Source organism: Amblyomma mixtum, chromosome 1, assembly GCF_055824585.1.
Source record: "Amblyomma mixtum isolate Tamu chromosome 1, ASM5582458v1, whole genome shotgun sequence".
Taxonomy (NCBI): Eukaryota; Metazoa; Arthropoda; class Arachnida; order Ixodida; family Ixodidae; genus Amblyomma; species Amblyomma mixtum.
Window position 1 is genome coordinate 22,353,924 of NC_143012.1, and position 20,538 is coordinate 22,374,461.

At 45.6% G+C, this 20,538-nt stretch overlaps 1 protein-coding gene across 1 annotated transcript in view; it reads left to right on the forward strand.

Annotated features, from left to right (window-relative positions):
- The window catches only part of LOC149365701 (inaD-like protein), a 63,252-nt gene that overhangs the window by 25,801 nt on the left and 16,913 nt on the right, over window positions 1-20,538 (forward strand). Inside the window, exons 2-6 of the mRNA XM_089545315.1 lie at window positions 1,791-1,906; window positions 4,000-4,154; window positions 9,612-9,715; window positions 9,795-9,878; window positions 16,328-16,454. Coding sequence (XP_089401441.1) covers window positions 4,025-4,154; window positions 9,612-9,715; window positions 9,795-9,878; window positions 16,328-16,454 — 445 coding nt within the window. The 5' untranslated portion in view covers window positions 1,791-1,906; window positions 4,000-4,024. The remainder of the gene's footprint in view (window positions 1-1,790; window positions 1,907-3,999; window positions 4,155-9,611; window positions 9,716-9,794; window positions 9,879-16,327; window positions 16,455-20,538) is intronic.

A 20,538-nucleotide genomic window follows, 5' to 3' on the forward strand; every position in this document is an offset into this window, starting at 1 on the left:
TTGAGACCACATACTGCCAAACATACTGCCACATGAATAATCCTAATTTTGTCTAAATGGTGCATGCAAGTGTTAATTAAATTTAACAGTTTACTGTGTAGGGCATGAGAAGTTTGGATGAAACTTCGACTTTTTATAGAACCAGCTGAGGCAGCAAAAAAAAAAGGGGGGGGGGGGGGGGGGGACCCGTGGCAACAACATGCCTAAATCAGAAGAGCACCGAGAGTGGGTACAAGGTATCCATGCAACTAAAACATTCAGATTAAAAATTTATTTTAGCAGAAAACAAAATTATTCGTTAATAGGAAATGAAAGGCGTGGTTACCATCTCACATCTCAGTGGAAGCCTTAACAGTGCCGTGAGGGAAGGAAGGTAGGAGTGAAACAAGTAAGAGAGAAAGAGGCGGCATATTGAAGGGCTGCAGAAGAATTTCGACCACCTGCGATTGTTCGACAACCACAAACATTACGGATGATTTAGGCTTCTTATGCAGCGTTTTCATGGCTGTGAAACACAAAACGCGCCCGTATTGCAATGTCAGTGAACGCCAAGGATTTGCAGGTTGCCGGAGTTATTTCACGGTACTAATTAGCCACACCAATATTAATTGGTGAGGCTAATTAGCGACCCAAATTAACTGCTCCTGTAATGTAATCATCCACTGTGTGGCGTGAGGTACTGACACAAAACGTTCAATTATCCTGCTGAAGAAAAGTACCTCTATGGTTTCGAGGTGGCCTTTCCGGCTCCCGACCCAAAAGACAGCAGTTCCATTGCGCTTGACCACCTTGTATTTTCAGCCAAACTACTTTTCTACGTCCCTACCCTCTCGACGAATCAGGATTTTCCATTCATGACGACTCAGACGCTGGGTTCTCAACTGAACTGGACCTTTAATGCTACCCTGTAAATATATTTACATTTATCTGCTTCAGCCGCACTCAGCACATGTTAGAGGAGAGGCCTTTGCCAACGACCTCCGCATATTCTCGCTTGGCTTTGCACACGGCCATGATATTCTAGATAATTTCCCAATCTCCTCACTTCGTGCACGCGTCGACCACCCGAAGTTGCGTTTTTCTTGTCATATCCGCTTTGACGTTCTTAAAGACCGCTGGTTCGCGTTTGTGACCATTTTATACCATCCTTGTCGCGTCTATATCTTTTCTAGATTCCTACTACAATATTTTCAAGTCGCGTTTGGTCTTTAATGCACGGTTTTTTTTTCGTCTTTTAAATTCACACTGCAAACAACTTCAACAAATTTCATTCGCTAATAAAAACAGTTATCTCACTTTTTGTCCGCCTAATGTCCGCCGCTCGACAGGTAAATGAGTATTTATTGTTCAAAATATCGAAGTGGAAAATGAGATATCTTCGGCCACCACTCGATTCAAATTTGTGACGCTAGCGATTACAACAGCGCTAATATGGACTCTGTGACCGCTGCCGCAAGATGAATGCTGGTGTGTGAGATCTGGGAAAAAATCATTACTGGTAATTTCAATTTGGCTGCTAAAACTGTCTCTGGCTGCAATACCTGCATCTTTTTTTTCCTTTTCTACCTTACGAAGACTCAATTTTTGAAATTAACAATTATAAGCTCCATTTCTTGAAGCTCCGTTTTCACTAAAAACACGTTATTTGTCCATAGAACGCGGTGAACTGTCGATATAGACCGGCATAAATTTGACGTCAGGGTCCCTTTAATAAATACCGAATAGCATCGAGAACAAATAACCTATGTCTGGAGCTGGCGGTCTTTCCACTTTTTGCTTTGTTCCAACAGATGGCGACTCCCGATTCGAACCCAAGCAACCTGGCTCGCAGGGAGTACAAGGCGTGACCAGAGCACCAGCGTCAGCAGAACCCTCCTTTGTCGTGCTGAGATCGCCCAGAATTATGGTACGGCCACTCTTTGGTTCATCTCAGTATCACGGGCGGGTGGCGGAGTCGATCACAATATCGAGCGATCAAATAACTGCAGAAAAATATTTCCTCAACGATGCTATCTTTCTTTCCAGACATCAACAAAGCGTTAAAGTATATTAGCCAGGTCTAGTAAAATTTTCACAAAGGTGACTTCCTGATCAGAATTTCTCTTAAATCTCTCAACTGGATACCCACCTAGAATTTAAGCAGAATTTGTCAAGAATGTTTGTTTAAGGGAATAGCCAGTGTTCGTAAACCCAGAAGTACAGCTATTTGCGACGACTTGCCAGGCGTACCAGCTAGCACTAGAAACGCAGCAACTAGAAAGTTTTTTTATTATTACGTAACCAATTCAACGAAATAAAACAGTTCTTTCTTGCTGCATGTAGTGGTCGACCACATGGTAGAAGTTTCGTCTAATTATCTGGTCTAGGTATATTTTTATTTTGATAATGTCAGCTGGAACACCTGGTACACGTTCCGAAGTGCACCTGCGGCCGCAAACAACAGATTTACTTAGTGCGTCTATATCTCTATTGCACACTGTCGGTAACGGGCACTACCACAACTGCAAAAAAGGCTACAATTCAGGTGCTGCCAAAAAGTGTAACTGATACTGTAAGAAACGTTACTCTTTTTTTAAAGCCTGCACCATATCTTAGCAACGATGAATCGCTAATTATGAAACTTCTTTTAAAAAGACCTTGAGCTGCACCCGAGGTTTGACACAATTATTTAGTTGTGGAAAAAAAAGTAAACAAAATTGCGCCGCCAGATATCAAGTCGTGATCTCTGCTTCCCAACAGGCATATTGTAATAAAAATCTGAAAATCGTAGCTGTAATTCTCAAGCTGGGTCAATGTGTCCTTTAGAGAGGAAAAATATACGAGTACATGAAGTTTGTTAAAACTACAGCGTGTGCAGGCGCGGACAAAAGTAAACGGAGCACGCAACTGTCTTCGAATATTTTTCCACGCGTCACCTAATTGAAATTTACAGCAGTGGTACGCGCATGCTGGTAGGGGAGGTTGGTGGGCCTTCTTGTAGACAAACAACGCTTCTTCATTACCAATGGAGGAAGCATGATTGCACTTCGAACGCAATAGCATGCTCCGTTTACTTATGGCCGCGCCTGTACTTTCCGTTTTAGTCTCTTATTTAATATTTTTTTAATTCTCATTTTGTTTTACGAATACTCGTCTGCTCAGTCTTTGTAGTGGGGCAAATTATTTACAGAAAGAAGTAGTGCAAACCTACAATAGCTATGCTTGAGTAGCTGTTTTCATCTTTCAGATAATAAAGACCCAGTCTTTGAGATTTCTTTCTTTTCAGTGCGAGCTCTTTATGTTCGCAAATGCGTTTTTAGCGCTAGAAGAAAATACGGTTCTACAGCATATCACTGAAATGAGAAACATGCGGTATGCTTTCTGTGTGGCGCCCTTCTTCCTCTTCAACCTCTTGGGGCTGCTTCCTACCATTGAAAAACTCCTGTCCAATCTGATACGCTAAACACTGCGAGGACTGGATAGCAATCACGAATGTCTTACTGACTTTTGTGAGAGCTAATTACTCGCTGCTACAATATATAAATTCTGAATAAATATGCCGACTTTTCATTTTTCTTTACTTGCGGTGTATTGTCGCCGCCACACGAAGGGTGATCAGTAATTTTAGTCTCATCATCAAAAGCTCAATTCCAGAATGTTTTATGTATACACCAGTCTGGCATGTGCTCTTTCACAGCACTATATGACGTGCTTACTACAAACTATCTTCCCCAGTACAGAGTAGCCCACCAGAACTCCCTTCTCGTTAACATCCCTGCCTTGCCTCTATCAGTGTTCACGGGATCAGTAGCGTAAGTTCCTCTCCGCCGATGCTTACTAGGGAAAGAACACACGCGATCTTTCATTTCAATTTAAGGTCTTTCACTTCATTGGCCCAAAGGTATAGCTCCGGAGGCAAAACTTACTGACTGCCTCTCTTGCAAGATCTTGAGCGCACACCCTCTGCAGTAGCTCTTCTGCACTCCTAAGGCTCTTTCTGTCATGTTCGTGCATGCGCAGCCTTGTGCTTCTGGTGCGCCCCAGCATGACCAACAAGGAGAACTACAAGATCGCCGACGCTGACGCCCTGTTCGACGCCGTCCAGCTTTACATTGACTCGACTCCGCCCTGCGACCAGAACAGGCTCTCGCCGCGGCACGCGGTCTTGCCCAGGGGTAAGTATCCGCATCTGTGTCCTTTTCTTGCCCGCATTTTGAGACGTTATCTCATTGCGATGGCGGTAGCGGCCGTACCTCTTCACGCGTAATGTGCTCTTTTTTTCTCCCTTTACTGTGGCATACACACAAGAGTTATCCGAAGAAGGCTCGTGCCTCACTAAGTCCAACCTTCAATCGAAGAATATTTCGCCTAATTTGTGCAATCGATAGGTGAAACCATCACGCTAACAGAGATACATTTACTTCACAATTTGCGAGATTATTTACAGTACATGTAGGATGACTCAACGATAGCAAATGGCGTCAGTAATCGTCATCCGGTTGACGTTCCCATCGAGGAACCAGGAAAATTGGAAAATTAATGGCCCTTGAGTACGCTCGCTCGTTGCTGACAGGCCTACAGTTAAAACTGCGCATCTGTTGCTAATCCTCAGCAAATTTGTTTTCCGCAGCAAGATAGTAGATTAGAAACTATAACGATGAAGACCACCACCATTACCACTAAACTGACAAAATCGTACGTTAAATAGAGAGAAGCTTATTTATTGATCAGTTCTGGATATCAGCAACACAAGTGCCCCCTCGCAACCCTGTTCCTGTATTGTCGTTAAGGCGGCTTCTTATCACTAGTAATTATTATGCGGCAAAGCACGCTTTACAGATCACACATAGAAGCAAAGAAATGCGGTTCGCGGAGAACGGAGCCTTCATGTTGAGAATTGTCTCCAAATCCCTGCCCGTAATCGCATGGCTCGCGTTGTTTCCGGTAGTATCTGCCTCTCGTAAGGCAGGGCCGCGCGCTCTTGAAGAACGCCGCTCGCCGAACTGGATTCAATGACGCGCGCCTTCTGTGCTTGCCGCCACGCCTCATGATATCGTTATGACGGAGGCAGACGAGAGCTCGGCACGACTGTAACGTCTCAGCGTAGCCACTCTCCCTCCAGAAACGACCCGGGCGTTTCACTGATCACCGAAGCGCACGCCACTGTGCGCGGCCATCACTCGCAGAAGCGGTCCGCCCCTTGTCCTGAGCTGAGCTATGAGGCGAGAGCACGCCACTGTGTAACGGGCCTACTTCTCTGCACACAAATCTCCTCCTCCCTCTTCTTTTCTACCTCTCTGCCTCACTCGAGAAGATTGTTTGCGTCTGCTATCTCAATCTATACTAAGAAACAGCGAACGGAAAGCACTATTTTGTTTGTTATGTGCTAACTAGCTGACGTCATGTTATTTGTGCTAAATCATGCTGACCAAAGCAAAGCAAAGAATTCACGGGAAATATGGGCGCGTATTTACAGATTTTAGCTGATGATGTACAGTAATGGACAAAAGTGATCGACCGCAGTATATGTACAGGAATTTCGCCATGCAGCTCAAAGAAAAGCCAACATTTACCGCCTCCCCACACTCCGACATGACTCACAGCCTTAACCCCCACCCCTCCCCCACGCCCTTCGCATAACAGCTTTCGTTCTTTTGACCTCCTGCTCCCCTCCATGCATACTTAAAGACGTTAGCTACTGGCCCCAGTCTCCCCCCCCCCCCCCCCGTTCACCCCCCTCGCGACGGAGCGGACCCGGCTCCGAAACGTTGGGTTTCAAATTAAAGTTTTTGGTTGGAGATGTGTTAAAGTTCATTATATATACATACATAATTGTACGCGACTCTGTCGCCGCCCCTGATGACGCTACTGTAACATTCTATACCAACCTGGATTTATAAACAAGAATGAAGCGGAGGTGGTGATGATTAAGGCGTTTCAAACTCAAGTACTGCGGACCCGAATTTGACTTAAGAAATCACTAAGTGCTTTCATTTCGATGCTATGTGATAAAACAGACCAAATCTGCTAATGAAGATAAGGTGAAATCCCTAGACTCTGGAAAATTCCCTAGATGAGAAGATGAGCACAGCAAGGTTGAAAAGAGGTTCCTCAATAAGGAATATATTACGCGCACATTTATGAAAGCGGAAGCATTACTTACTAGGCTATGCCGGCGGCTTTCTGTCATCAAAACCGTGTCCGCAGCGATTGTGGGAATCTATAGGTACCGTCTCAAAAGCGGTTATAATCGAAGGAGGATGATGTGAGGATGCGGAGCAAAAATTTCTTGGTGCCGATCAGATCGTTAGTTAGTTAGAGCCAAAGAAGTCACCAAAAGTGAGCGTGGTCGGCTCGGGAGTGGCGCGAAATTTGAATCGCCGGAAGTGCGGTGCCACGTGACACATCATGTGATGTACCACGTGATTGGCCCACGTGACCGGAAAGATGGGCGGAGCCAACGCGCGGAACGAAATATGATTGTCCGAAATAAATACCGAGGTGAAACGATAGGGGCTTTGGAGTTAATCAAAATCTAATCAATAATAAAAATTACAGAAACGTCAGTAGAAAATGATGAATTAAGGTGCATTACAATGAATTACGGTGAATTAATTATAAATTAATGTGGATTAATGAGGGCATAATGTGACTCAATGATACATTGGAATGAATAAAAGTGACATTATGCCCGCATTAATCCGCCATAATCTATGATTAATTCACCTTAAATCACTGCATTGCACTTTAATTCATCTTCATGTGATACACTTGAATTAATTTAAGGTGAATTAGAGTAAAATTGTGAAATTATTGGGAATTATGATGAAACCAATGTATAAATTTGGAAATAAGCGAATTAAGAGTGAATTAAATTGATTAAGCGTGGAATAGTGTCAAAATTGTGAATTAAGTGAATTAAGTGTGAGTTAAATTAATTGTGAATCAGACGCGAATTATAGAGTAAGGTGCATTAACTGTGGTTTAAGGTGAATTATGGAATTCGGTTGTCAGACGTGACGTGACAATCGACATAGAGGCAAAGAGGAGCAATTAGATGCAGCGAGAAGGCGTCAATGGTTTCGCATTACTCCAATGCGGTTTCCGCAGTGCCCTCTAACGTGTTTGCTTTCCTGCAAAACAACGCTACTCCATCGTTTTGTACCTGGTTCTAAGGCATCCAATAATAGTATACTGCAAAAATGCGTGGGGTTGAACCAAGACAAAAACAAAGGGACTATACGATTACGTTGTATGCTCCACTGCTCCTTAAAAGGTTCCGTGAATAAGCGAAGAATGAAACTAAATGGAACCTCTTTTTAACCTCAGATGTTCTGCGATACATCTACTCTTCAAAAGAAAGTAGTTTCGAACACTTAAAAATTATCAACGTATGTTTGTTACTGACGCTTTCCCTTCCTACCAATGGAAAACAAATATTGATATTTTATTGCGTCTCGTTTTTATGCCTCGCCTGCATTCCCAGTTTATGCAATGCAATGTAATAAGATAGCGTTTTCAAAAAATAAAATAAAACGTAAAAACTTCACCACCTCTGTTAAACTGAGCAGGGTGAAAGATGAAACGGAATCTGGCGAGCCTGTGTGAGAAATTCGCAATCTGCGCCCTCCTTCTTAAAACGTTCCGGCCAAGTTTAGCGCTCGCGTCTAAAGCGTGAGAACTCAGCAGACCGATGTTCGGGTTCCGTCTCGTCGAGGCATGCCGGTCAGGAGCACAAACCTGCCGCCTTTCAACCTCTCTCTCTAACCTTCCCTTCCGACCTTCGTATCCGGGACTGTGTGCGTCATACGCCCGGGGTGGAGCTCGGGTTCGTAATGAAAAATTCAGCCTGCTAGGTCATGGTTTACCATTCGGAAGGCGGGTGAGTTTACTTCAGTGCCGGGAAGCTCAGCCTTCCTCGTAGATCATTCAGCGCACAGCGGTGGATAATGGGTCGGTTCTAAAACAATGCTTAAAGGCGCGTACGGACGTCAACGACGGTCTTGTAAGTTGCCATCCTTCTGTTTCTTTTGCATGGAATTAGTAACGTCACCATTTTGGCCCTTTCTTGTTGCTATTGAAGTTGGATTAGGCAAACGCTTGCAATGTCTAACAATATCAGTCTGCTTACATCAACAAGACTAGCCTTTTATTGTGAGTCTTTGTTTCCCCAAGCGCCATTTAAAAACTTTATACTAATGTTTTGAGATCTTAGTGGGCACTGTGGTTTCTGTTCGTTTATATTGACCTTAATTACTTCAAATCTTCGCTGTCCACACAAATATTGCGCGTAGTTAGCTTGCTATCACATCTCTCCTTGCTCGCTCTGTATTTCTGTGTCAAGCGGTTTAGCCACTTGGAGCTTTTATGGAGCAGCTTAGCCAATATTCACTCGCACCAGCAACTACTGAACTTCAAAAATGAGACACCCTCGTGTAATTTTCTGAAAACTCCCCTTTGTTTTCTCGAGTGCTTTTCCCTTCGGGTCCCCTCAGAAGGAGAGAATGTTGCGCTAGCTGGTGGTACATGAAGGAAGAAGATTAGCGCACACACACAGCAGAACGAGGGGAAGACACGCCGCGAGTGATCGAGCTTTGTGCTGAGAGTTTGCGCTAATCTCTTTTCCCAATACTTCGCCTCGGGTGAAGAACTTCGTGATAGCGCTGCCATGCTCTGTGTTTAGTTTTATTTAATTCGGACCTACACATGCGCTTTACATGAAGATTTACTTGTGGAGAATATTTATCTTGTCTCAAGGTGCAACAGATATTTTCCACTCTTTGTCTGTAATGACAGGTATTCTTTCAGTTAATGCATTTTCTGTAAAATGGCAACATCTCCCGTCATGGTGAGAGGGTGCTGCGTAATCTTAGAGAAAATGCTGCTAAAACAAGAACAGAAGTCATTACGGCTGATTTATATTCCAGAGTAGTGCCTTCCTCACTTCCCTGATGGGGCGGTTCAGCTGTCCACTTTGAGGTCGGACAGGTACCGCGCCTTTCTTCTCCAATACACAATTCCAAAATAGCGCAACAACCGATATATTAACCACAACGCCTTTCTCATTTTCAGCGAGCTTCATTTAAACACACGTAGCTTACTCCGGCTCATAATGTCGGGCTGCATTTTACGTCACTCTGTCTTACAGTTTATGATCAATATTTAATCTTCGCCCAATATTCCATTTTATTTTCTATCTTCTTTATTCAATAAATTTCACCTATCATTCTTCCCTCCCGCGATATAGCATGTAATGGATTTCAAACCCGTAGACAAGAACCTCTCCATTACCGTAAACTTTCTCTCCCCCTCTCTAACGCCTTTACCGTCTACTGCGCAGTATACTCTGATGACGATTATCACGGTATTCTTGATGATGATGACGATGATGATGTGGTTTAATAGCTCTTAGAGAGCCTGGCCAAAGGACGCCGTAACTAAGATGTTTGATGTGCAGAAGTGGACTCCAAGCCCCACTTTCCTAGCGTTTCGGCATAGAAACGCAGATCACAAGGCCAAGCGAAAGCTTGTGCCCATTGGACATTGGATCACTTCGTGTTGTATTGAAGTGTTTTCCATTCTGTGAAGCATGCTATTCTAATTAAGTACGGTTTATTTCTATGCACGTACAGCTGCCCTCAGCACTGTGCAGGACTTCGTGGAAACCACGATCGTGCTCCGAAAAGAGCGGAACGAGCTTGGAATAAGTATCACGGGAGGCAGTGATACTTACTTGGTGAGTGAGTCGCAAATCACCTCGTGAATGAAATGCTACAACAGCGTTCTCATACTATTCGGGTCCTTGATCTTTCCAGGAAGCCATCTGCGTAAGTGAAGTCCACAGAGACGGTGTCGCCTACCAAGATGGACGGTTGAAAAAGGGCGACGTCATTTTAGCGGTAAGCAAAGCTGCGAAAGCAACTAGATGGTATTGCACTCTGAACAGAAAAGACTAAAAAAGGAGCAAGCTGTTCTCTAACGCATTCCCTTTTATAACGGAATGCGCTAGACAACAGCTTTACCACCTTTTTACACCCAAGTAGGCGTAATAGCGTATGGGCCGAAAATCGCTTTTTGCTGTGACTAAATTGAGAAAAGCCAGTTTTACGCCTTTCATTTCCAAAAACCAACGGAGGTTATATGCTGCGAGTAAGTCAACGCTGGGAACTAGACTAATTTGCTTCGTGCAAGCGGATTTTGGATTCCGCGAAGCGCGTAGGAAACACGATCGAATCGAAAACCGCCAATGGTAGGCTGAGTATGCTCGCGATCGCAGGGATACAAAAACAGGTCTGTGAGACGACCAACTAGGAAGTTGCCTGGGAAAGGTCAAAACGGGCCCGTAACTTCAGACCTCCGAACCGCTAATGCCAGTCAGCTTCCGCTTATTGGCGACCTAAGCCGGTAAGCTTAGGTCTGCTAATTCTTTCAGCACTGACCGCGAACATTTGCTAAATGGGCTCCTATTGCCACACCACAAAATAACCCAGGCAAAGAATGAGAAATATCGTGCACATTTTAGCTGGCCAACAGGTCATCATGACGGAACTCGAAGAAGTCAAAGCACAATATGAGTACCGAATTCGCACTTAGGTCTGACATCGATGTTTGCGCCAGAAGCAAGTCTGGGACCGGCGCGCAAAAGATAAATTGGTTCCGTGCCACTTTCGCGATCCTGTAATGGAAGTCGCTGTCTAGTTCTAATCCTCCGAAAACAGCCTCGAGAAAAATGACCCGCCGCTTTTTCAGCTCGCCGAGTGTGAGCAAGAACGCCGGAAGTAGGGGTTTTAACGGATCCTTGCGATCATATGTCCGAGGTTTCGAACTTTAAAAGCGAAAGCCAACGGCATCAAACATCGGCAAAAAACAGCCTCAAAAGTGCAGCTTTCTAGCTTCTCAGGAGACCGAGGAAGGAAAGACTATAGAGGCGCCTTGCGATTTACTCTGATACACGTTTCTATCGGAACAGAAAACAGATGTAGCACACTGAAGTTGGCCCGTCTTCAGCTTTATCAGAGAACTTCCAACTCATTTCTTGTAGCACCATGTTTGAAGGTCTATCGTAGTAAGCACCTGTGTTTCTTTCTTTTAGGTACATATATTATCGCACTTTCGACTTTTGTTTTTTGTGCCGGTATTTCACAGCCGCGAAAAAAAGGAGGAGCTAAGAGGAACCTTTTTTATATTATTACACAACAAGCTATATTATGAACTCGAGCTTCTCGGTACTTTTACCCTTTACTCGAAAGTAAACAGCCAATGTATCCTGCGAACACACATATACTGAACGAAAGCTTGCAGGGTAAAATGATTTTATCAAAGCAGCAGCCAGCCATCGAAACAACAATGACAGATGTATCGAGCGACGAACAGCACAAATGAATGTCCATCGTACAAAGCAATTAGGGACCTTAGCGCCGTCGTAAACGCTTACTACGTTACCCCATGCGCGTGACACCGGTGACACCGATGCGCTGTCGGAAATATGCCAGCGCCGACACAGTGTAACGATGTGCTTGATCAGGAGATGAGAATGTGTGCACGTGTGCAAGTGCGCTTTCTCTGTCTGTACCCAGGCTCGAAAGTTCTGCCTCTGACATGGTTGTAAACTTTACACGCAGTGGATACGTTGTGTGAGGTCGACGAGCGAGATGGTGCGGGCGAGGGTACGGCACAATTCACGGGTGACTAAGATAAAAAGACAGTTTTAGTGTTATAACTTTTATGACACTTTTCGAAGTTCCTGCGCCCGATATAGGCAAGCTAAAACGAGACAAAAAACGCATGAAGACACATCTCCTCTTTGTGTGGTTGTGTTCCTCTAACGCGCTAGCACTGGGGCATCCACTCGCTGATTTCACTACTGTCTGGTGGAGCGGGTGGGTCTGTCGCCATTGTCTGTCTGGCGAAGCGAGTTGCTCGGGTAGAGCAACCTCAGTCTGACAAGCCTCACTGGTTGTAGCACCTGCCATCGCGCAGGGCAGTGGCGCATCGCTTAACCGCTGCAACACTGAACCAGAAGTGGTACGAAGACTTCTAGCGGTCTGTGAATGTAAAGTAGAGAATGGCCAATTCCACATATGTGGGTATTAACCGCTATCGTGTCATACCCTTAGCAGGGAGCTTAAGTGCCCCCTCCAATTTTACTGCGGTAGCACTAAGGCCCCAAACTCACCGATTTTGCCAATCTCTAAAGTCTGAGGCCTGCTTGAGATTGAAAACCAAACCTCTAACTGAAACCGAAACCGAAGTGCTAGCGCATCTTATTGGCGTTTGGCCTAACCACGCCAAATCACCCTTCATTTACCTGTCCCGTTTTATCGTGCCTATACTCAGCGCAGAAACTACAAAAACATGGGTTTACCTATGTTCTATTCACTCCCCCTGGCCTCTGTCCATCAGATTCGTCTTGCGCACTTAGGTAAAAGTGTCATATATGTATATTAACGTATGAAGCCCGCGTGATTCATTACGTCCACACTTACAGAAATGAACTGCCGTCGTTACAGCCTGACATTATCTAGGCCGGTGTCAGAGAGCCTACGATGCACTACAGTGACATGTGTGCGTCTAACATTTTAGCGCGCATCTCTTTGGCGCCCCTTTCTGCGTTGCGCAGCGTCGCCGTCGCCGTTGTAGCCAGCAGTGGACACTTTATTCGCGCTTCAAGCTGCGAAACCAATCGAGCGGGAGCTTGGAAAGCAAAGGAAAGGCGCATAACTGCCCTTTTGGAACAGTGAACACCTAAATCGTGGTTTAAGCTGTGTGGCGGTAGTGACAGATGTGCGCGACAGGCGTTGGCATTGACAACGTTGTGCCATTTTAAGGAAAGGAAGTGCGCATACCTGGCTCCCTGGGTCAGTGGACGCCTGAATCACGCTTATATGTACGTGGGGTGATGAGAGACAGGTGTGAGCTGCAAGCATTGACAGCGTTGTGCCAGAAACGCGGCGCTGAAGCCTTAGGCCTTCTGCGTTCATTGTGTCCATTAGCGTTGGCGCTGACGTTTTACACTCCGATCATTTAAAGGAAAAATGCGCATAACTGAATCCTTGGGTCAGCGGACGCCTGAATCGCGACGTGGCGTGATGAGCGACACAGATGTGGGCTGCATGCGTTAGCGCTGACAACGGTGACCGAACTCTCGCGATCAACCATTAACCGCCACCTGCCAAAGGTGGCAGGGTGGGTGGGGACTTTAATGTATACATATAAAGACCAACAGGAATTTCTTACCACTTATGCGCGAGGACATCCCGTTCTCTCGCTCGTAACGCCTCCCACAGCTGCGACAACCTCACGAAATACTTGCACAGACCTCGTCTTTGGGAACCAGGCATTGGTGCAGAAAGTCGAGCATATACCTATCTATTTCTCCGACCACAAAGCTTCCTTCATGACAATCAAGAACTGTTAATGGAGTGTTTCTTGAAGAAGGAAAATGTGCGAAAAATAACAAGTTGCATGTAACTGTACACACGTCTTGATCGAATTCTTTGCCTCAACCTATCGAAAAGTTTAAAGAGATGATGAGATTCGCTTACTGTTTCAGTTGAAACTGGGTTATCTGATCACTGCATGGTGGTTTTTACTTGTACCATTCAACAAAATGTCGACAGTGAACCTGCAAAAATTATTCCCTTGAAAAACTTCTCCAGAGCTAATGATGAAAGTGTGTTAGACTACTTCAGCTTACACCTTGACATGTTTCAAGGAACTAATGTTGATGAACTCTGGAATAAATTTAAAGAAATCTGTACGTACTGCATTGATAACTACATTCCTAATAGAACAAAGAAAACGTGTAAAAAAACTTCTTGGATCACGCGAGAAATAATACATTTGAAAAGAAAAATCAAACGTCTGAAGCGTGGGGGTGCCTGTCGAAATATAGTTAAAATACATCAGGCTACTTCACAAGCGCTTTGCGCCAGGCTAAACAAAATTACTTTCAGCATAGCCTGCCAAATTTTCTTCGTGACTCACCACATAAGTTCCGGAAATTTTTATCGAAAAAGAAAAAAACAATTACGCGCATTTCATGTCAAGGTGTGCAGCTTGCTGATAAATCGCAAATCTCTGAGGCATTCAATAAGTATTTTCAGAGTGTGTTTTCCCATCATGGTTTATTTGTTCAACCCAGTACCATGTCTCCCAACTCGACCCCCAACATTGTTTCTTCATCTGGCGTATTATCCATGCTACTTAACCTCAAACCTAAAGCGTCCGCTGGACCTGACGGGATACCAAATATTTTTTTGCGCCGTTATGCAGAAGCCATCACAGAGTTCCTGGTTGTTATTTTCCGCAAATCATTTGAAACAGGAAACGTTCCTTCTGACTGGAGGAAAGCGCGGATTGTCCCCGTGCTGAAAAAGGGTGATCCTCCCTTGATTACTAATTATCGTTCCATATCAATAACTTCCGCATGTTGCAAACTTACTGAGCATATCATAGCTAACTACATAACTACATTTCTAAACGATAACAAGGTACTTACCCCCCATCAGCACGGGTTTCGAAAAGGCTTTTCCACTGTCACTCAGCTAACTTCTGTCATTCATACTTTTGCAAGTGTACTAAATAGCGCTGGTCAAATGGATGTTATTTTTTTAGACTTCAGCAAAGCCTTTGATGTTATTTCTCATGCCAAACTAATTTACAAACTTGAACTTATTGGTCTTCCTAATTTCATAATTCGTTGGATTTCCTCATACCTTTCTCACCGCACACAATTTGTTTGTATTGATGATTGCTATTCAAACACCTGCCGGTCACTTCAGGCGTCCCTCAGGGAAGCGTCCTCGGACCTCTCCTCTTTTTGATATATATCAATGACATTATTAACATTATAACTACCCCTGTCCAAATTAGATTATTTGCAGATGACTGCGTTTTATTTCACCAAATTACTTGCCAAGATGATCAAGTTTTACTAAACTCCAATCTTCAGAACATACATACATGGTGACATGAAGCTAAATTTAGAGAAAATAGTATTCATGACATTAACTAACAAAAAGGCTTCCTTCTCATTTCCTTACAATATTTTATCTCACCTTCTGACCGAAGTCAGCGAGTACAAGTATCTAGGAGTTACAATAACGAAAAACCTTAGCTGGAATAAACATGTATCAAACGTACGCTCCTCAGCCTTTCGTAAACTCTGCTTTCTTAGACAAACTAAAACTTGCCCCACCTGAACTTAAAAAATTAACCTAATTTTCAATAATAAGACCATCACTAGTCTGTGCGATGTCAGTGCACGTTAAAGAACCCCAGGTGGTCGAAATTTCCGGAGCCCTTCACTACGGCGTCTCTCATAGCCTCAGTCGCTTTGGGACGTTAAACCCCATAAAACCATAAAACCAAGAACATGCGTGCACCGTCTGGGATCCCTACACTAGACGTAACATCGAGGCCCTTGAAATGATTCAACGCAAAGCCGTCCTTTTTTTTTTTTTTCAAAGTATCGTGTAACTGACTCACCAACGACCCTCATGCGAACTCACGGTATTGAAACATTACAGCTGCGCCGGAAAATTCAAAGACTGAAACTACTTTTCTTACTAAAGAACCATAAACTGTCTATGAATGCAGACCCCTTCCTTAACCCTAACACTACGCGCCAAACACGAAATCATCATACACAATCATTAACCCCTTACAGTGCTAGGATTAACGCCTTTAAATACTCATTTTTTCCACGCACCATTGAGGAGTGGAACAGGTGTCCGCCATGTCTCTGAACCAGAGCTGATTCTTTTGACTCAATGTTTTCTTCACAGCATTTAATTTGAGAGCCATTTATTTCTACGTTTACTTTTTGTATTTTGCATCTGAGCCTTGTATTTATTGCTGTATTTTGTGTGACAACTTGTATTTAACATTTTTCAATTTTGCTAAACCTGTTCTTTTTTGCATATATTATGTATTCGCCCCTCCTGCTTGGGCCTACTGTAGGCCTGCAGTATGTTCTAAGTAAATAAGTAAATATATTCCGCATTAGGAAGTAACGTAATCGTAGGCAATGTTTTGTAGCGAAAGCTACATTGGCCACGAAATGGCGATTTCGCTGTGGCGGTGCTCTGAAGAGGCACAGAGACCGACCTTGAGCCGTTGCATAGCAACCGCCGCAGCTGGCGGACGCCGCGCGATCGTCAAACCACTTGGCATGACGTCACACCGCGCTCCTCGCCTAGGAGCCGCCTCTGTCGTCTCGTATGACGTCACACCGCTTGCCTCGTTGTTGAGCTCGTCTCCGCTCGCTTCGCCAGCTGTGTCGCATGCCTGCTTTCGCTATATATCCTGACATAGCCGAGCTAAGCCAACTTTTTTTCATTTGCAGGTCAACGAGCTGTCCTTGAGAGACGTGTGCTCGACCGACGCCGTGCGAGCACTGAGAGAAGCCCCGTCGCCTGTGCGGCTCATGGTGCTCAGGGAGAACCCGCAGACGCTGTTCACCACCACCGAGAGTGAGTCTGTCCCCGTTGATCGCCTTCATTGCCTCGCTAAAATATCATGCGGGGCTCTTGTCTATGAATTTTGGATTCGTCGAGCTCTGCTTCAGACTATACAAAGTCGCACACACAAAGTTCAAACGAACACGCTTTACGCATTTCAGCCGGAGATGATGGCTCATTTGTTGTGACCTTCGCTGGTCGGCACGAGCTTGCGGATTTGACACAAGCCACAGCAGCCTCCAATCACTGGAGGCGAAACGCGTGTGTTTCCGTATACTGGTATTTCTGCGCAGGTTAATGGACCTGCAGGTAGCCGAAATTATTAATGCGAAAGCTACAGTGGGCTAATCGACAGGAAAACCAGGCGCCGTGGCGTCACAAAACTTTTGATTAGTCGAAACGATGTGACGTCATCAAAGACGGGAAAATACGAAATGATAAGCAGTAATAGTCAGTACTGATACCACTGCACCAGTTACAAAGCAAATAGATTTAGAATAGAATGCATCTGAATGCCGCGAGACGACTCTAACCACCAACGGGGCGGTTGCTGTACTAACGTTGAACAGCATTGCGCAAGAAAGATGTTCCCTCGGCTAGTGCGTGCGAACTAAACGTTATATCACAAAACAAACTGAAAGCAGACCGCAGACGCCGGTCAGACTACTTATATACATGTCATATTGAGGCCCTCTCTTCACCTCCCTTGTGTGCTCCATAACTATATATACCCCTAGAACGCGCACCAGCCTGCCCAATGATGCGGTTTCGTATTACATATCCTGAACCCCCAAACTGCCGCACAAGTATGGCGCTGATTGCGTTTGAATCTGCGTGACACGTTACACAGAATTTATAGTCATAACTTAAGTCAAGCGAGAGACGAGAGTCAGACGGTCGACTAACAAATGCAGGAGTGTCGATGGGAGCGGGTCCACCTCGTTTCGCAAGCTCGTTGGTGGACGGAAAGATATGCTATCGCATTGTCACACGTAATTAGCGATTCATCGGGTCCCTAAATCTTGCAAAGCCTTCCACAACGTTGCCAGTATACCCCTCCCCCTGTCGTTTCGACTATCCTCTAACCTCTTTCTTTTCACTTCTACACACTGCCTGCTATCCTTTATTAAGGCGAAAGCCTTTAATGCCTCATACTGTCGTTAGCAGACGCGTCGGTAGCCGTGTCGACAGACGCGTCGGCAGCCGTGTCGACAGACGCGTCGGCACAAGTTTTGTTTGTTTGCTTTGTTCATGGGGTTTAACGTCCCAAAGCGACTAAGGCTATGAGAGACGCCGTAGTGGAGGGCTCCGGAAATTTCGACCACCTGGGGTTCTTTAACGTGCACTGACATCGCACAGTACACGGGCCTCGAATTTCTCCTCCAAAGCAATTCAACCGCCGCGGCCGGGATCGAACCCGCGTCTTTCGGGACAGCAGCCGAGCACCATAGCCACTGAGCCACCGCGTCGGCACAAGTGTCGACAGCCGTGTCGACAGACGCGTCGGCAGAAGTGTTCACAGACGCGTCGGCAGCCGTGTCGACAGGCGCGCCGGCAGATTTGTCCGCCTTTCGGCGTCACTGCTAAAAAATGGCTGAGGCTTAGCTTAGGTTAAGCTATAGTGCCTAGAATATGCCAGTATATTCTAGGCACTATAGTTAAGCCTAGTCAGATGCGAAGCATATTGTCGCCGAGTTGCGTATCGAGCACGCCGCTTGGCTAGACGTTCTTCACGCTCTTCATCAGTCTCTGTAGCACGCCGCAACTTTTGCTTCTCATTCCAACGAGCTGCCCTGTCTCCAGGAGGCATCTCTATCCCGTGTACGCCTAGCAGAGGAAGGCGCACCCCCTTGTATACCGCCGCTCCAGCATCACGTGTTCACTACCGCGCACCTAGCGGCAGAAGCAGGAAACACATTGGTCGCGACGCCTCGCGCGACGGCGCTAGCTGGGGCCCCGTTTCTCCTATGTCGTTACGTCACGCATCACGTGGTCCTCCTTGGTCGCGACGCCTCGCACGACGGCGCGAGCTGGGCCCCCGTTTCTCATCTGCTGTGACGTCACGCACCACGTGGTCATCCTTGGTCACGACGCCTCCCGCGACGGCGCGAGTTGGGCCCCCGTTTTTCATCTGCTGTGACGTCACGCATCACGCGGTATGACATGGAGGTCACGAAAGGTCAATGGTAACGACACCGCCGCGCTCGAGGAGCTGGGTTGGGCTATTTTAGTATGCTTCGCATAAAAGAAACTGCGCCGAGGGTGGGGATCGCACCAGGGCCTTAGGCATTCGAAGCGGAGACGCTACCACTCCGCCACGAAGGCTCAAGGTTCGAGCATGAATAAAGGCGCATCTAGTGAATGGGTTTCATAAATAAAATAAAAGAAATAAAGTCAAGAAAAGAAAAAATAAACAAAATAAAAATAACATCTGAAAATAAAAATAAAAACAAAAATACAAAAAGGAGCAAACAAATAAAAAATAAAAAAGTAAATAAAAGAAACAGTGCGCCAGGAAGCGTTTTCCCCTTGCAGCACTTTAAAGAGCCAAAGTGCCCCCTGAATTTTCGCGGGTGTCCACCGAGATATGCGAGGCAGTTACTGCGTAATTTCCTTTCCTTAAATACAATTGTCAGTTTCATTACGGCCCCCTCTTTCTTCTTTCACTCCCACCTCCTCCCCTCCTGTAGGGTGCGGTTCGGGTGTCCACCGATATGACAGAGAATTTCCTCAAAAAGCGTTGCGTTCAAAGAGCAAGGCATCGCGCCGAACGGGTGGTGGCGTTCCTCCCTTCCTGTACAGTGCGGTTCGGGTGTACATCGAGATGACAAGAGATTTACTACGTAATTTCCTTTCCTCAAAAAGCGTCGCATTCAAAGGGCAAGGCACGCCTCTCCTTAACATCCGCATGCCGCTCTATCCTCGATTGACTTCGCATCGCTCCCTTCCGTCCGCCATCCTCGGTGGTCAATCTCCCACCTGCCATCAGGGCCAACATCAAGACTGTCCCTCTCCCCCGCAACATGCATCCAACTCATCAAGATCGCAGAGAAGCTCGGGCCGCGTCACTCGGCATCGCGCCGAACGGGTGGTGGCGTTCCGTGGACTGCCTGGCAGCGCTACAACACGCTGTCGCGTTCTTCTCCTAAAGGCGAAGCTTGAGCGTCATTAATTAACGGTTAATTAATGCATAGTCATTTATCGGTAATAAGTCACTAATTAGTAATTTGTCATTACTTCGTCATCAATCATGTGTGACGTAATCCAGTGGTGACGTCACCAGTGTCACATAGGCAATGTGGTGCGGAAAACGCTTTCGCCTCTACGCACTTTAGACAGCCAAAGTGCCCCCGAGTTTATTTCCGCTGCCCCAGCTCAGGTGCTTCCAGCAGCGATAGCAGATGCCGGGGTAGCAAAAATTCCTTCTCCTTCCATATTCAATGCAAACTAAAAACCAATACTACTACTGCTATTTCCACTACGGCGTCGCTGAAAGCCCCACAGGTTATGCCCTGCCTGGCAAAAACTCATTAGCCCACCATTACAAAATGTGCGCATTTCCTCGCTTATTGTATTTTCTTTTTCCTTGCTTCTCGTATAATTGGAGCTGTAAGTTTTTTAGTTGACGTTGCTAAACACACATTAAATCTCAATATCACACGCTTTCTCCAATCACGCATAATTTGCTGCCTTTTTTAGCCCGTTTCAAATTAACTCTTTAAAAAGTTGCACGGGCAGCATCCCGTCCCAGCCACATCAAATCTTACAGCGAAAAAATTGGAGGACGCTTGACAGCGGCTTGCAGCGTTGCCAAGGGGTCCATGGAACACCATCCCGTTCGGCGCGACGCCTTGCCCGAAGGAAAGGAAACGACGCCTGTGTGTCATATCTCGGTGGAAACTCGAACCGCGCCGTAAGGAAAGGAATATGAAATGAAAATTGGTTTTTAAGGAAATGACAATCTCAGCGGACAGCCGAACCGCGCCGTAAGGCAAAGAAAATGAAATGAAAATTGGTTTTAAGGAATGAAAACGACGCCTGTCGCTCTAATATCTCGGTGGACACCCGAACCGCGCCGAAAGGGCCTATAACGAAA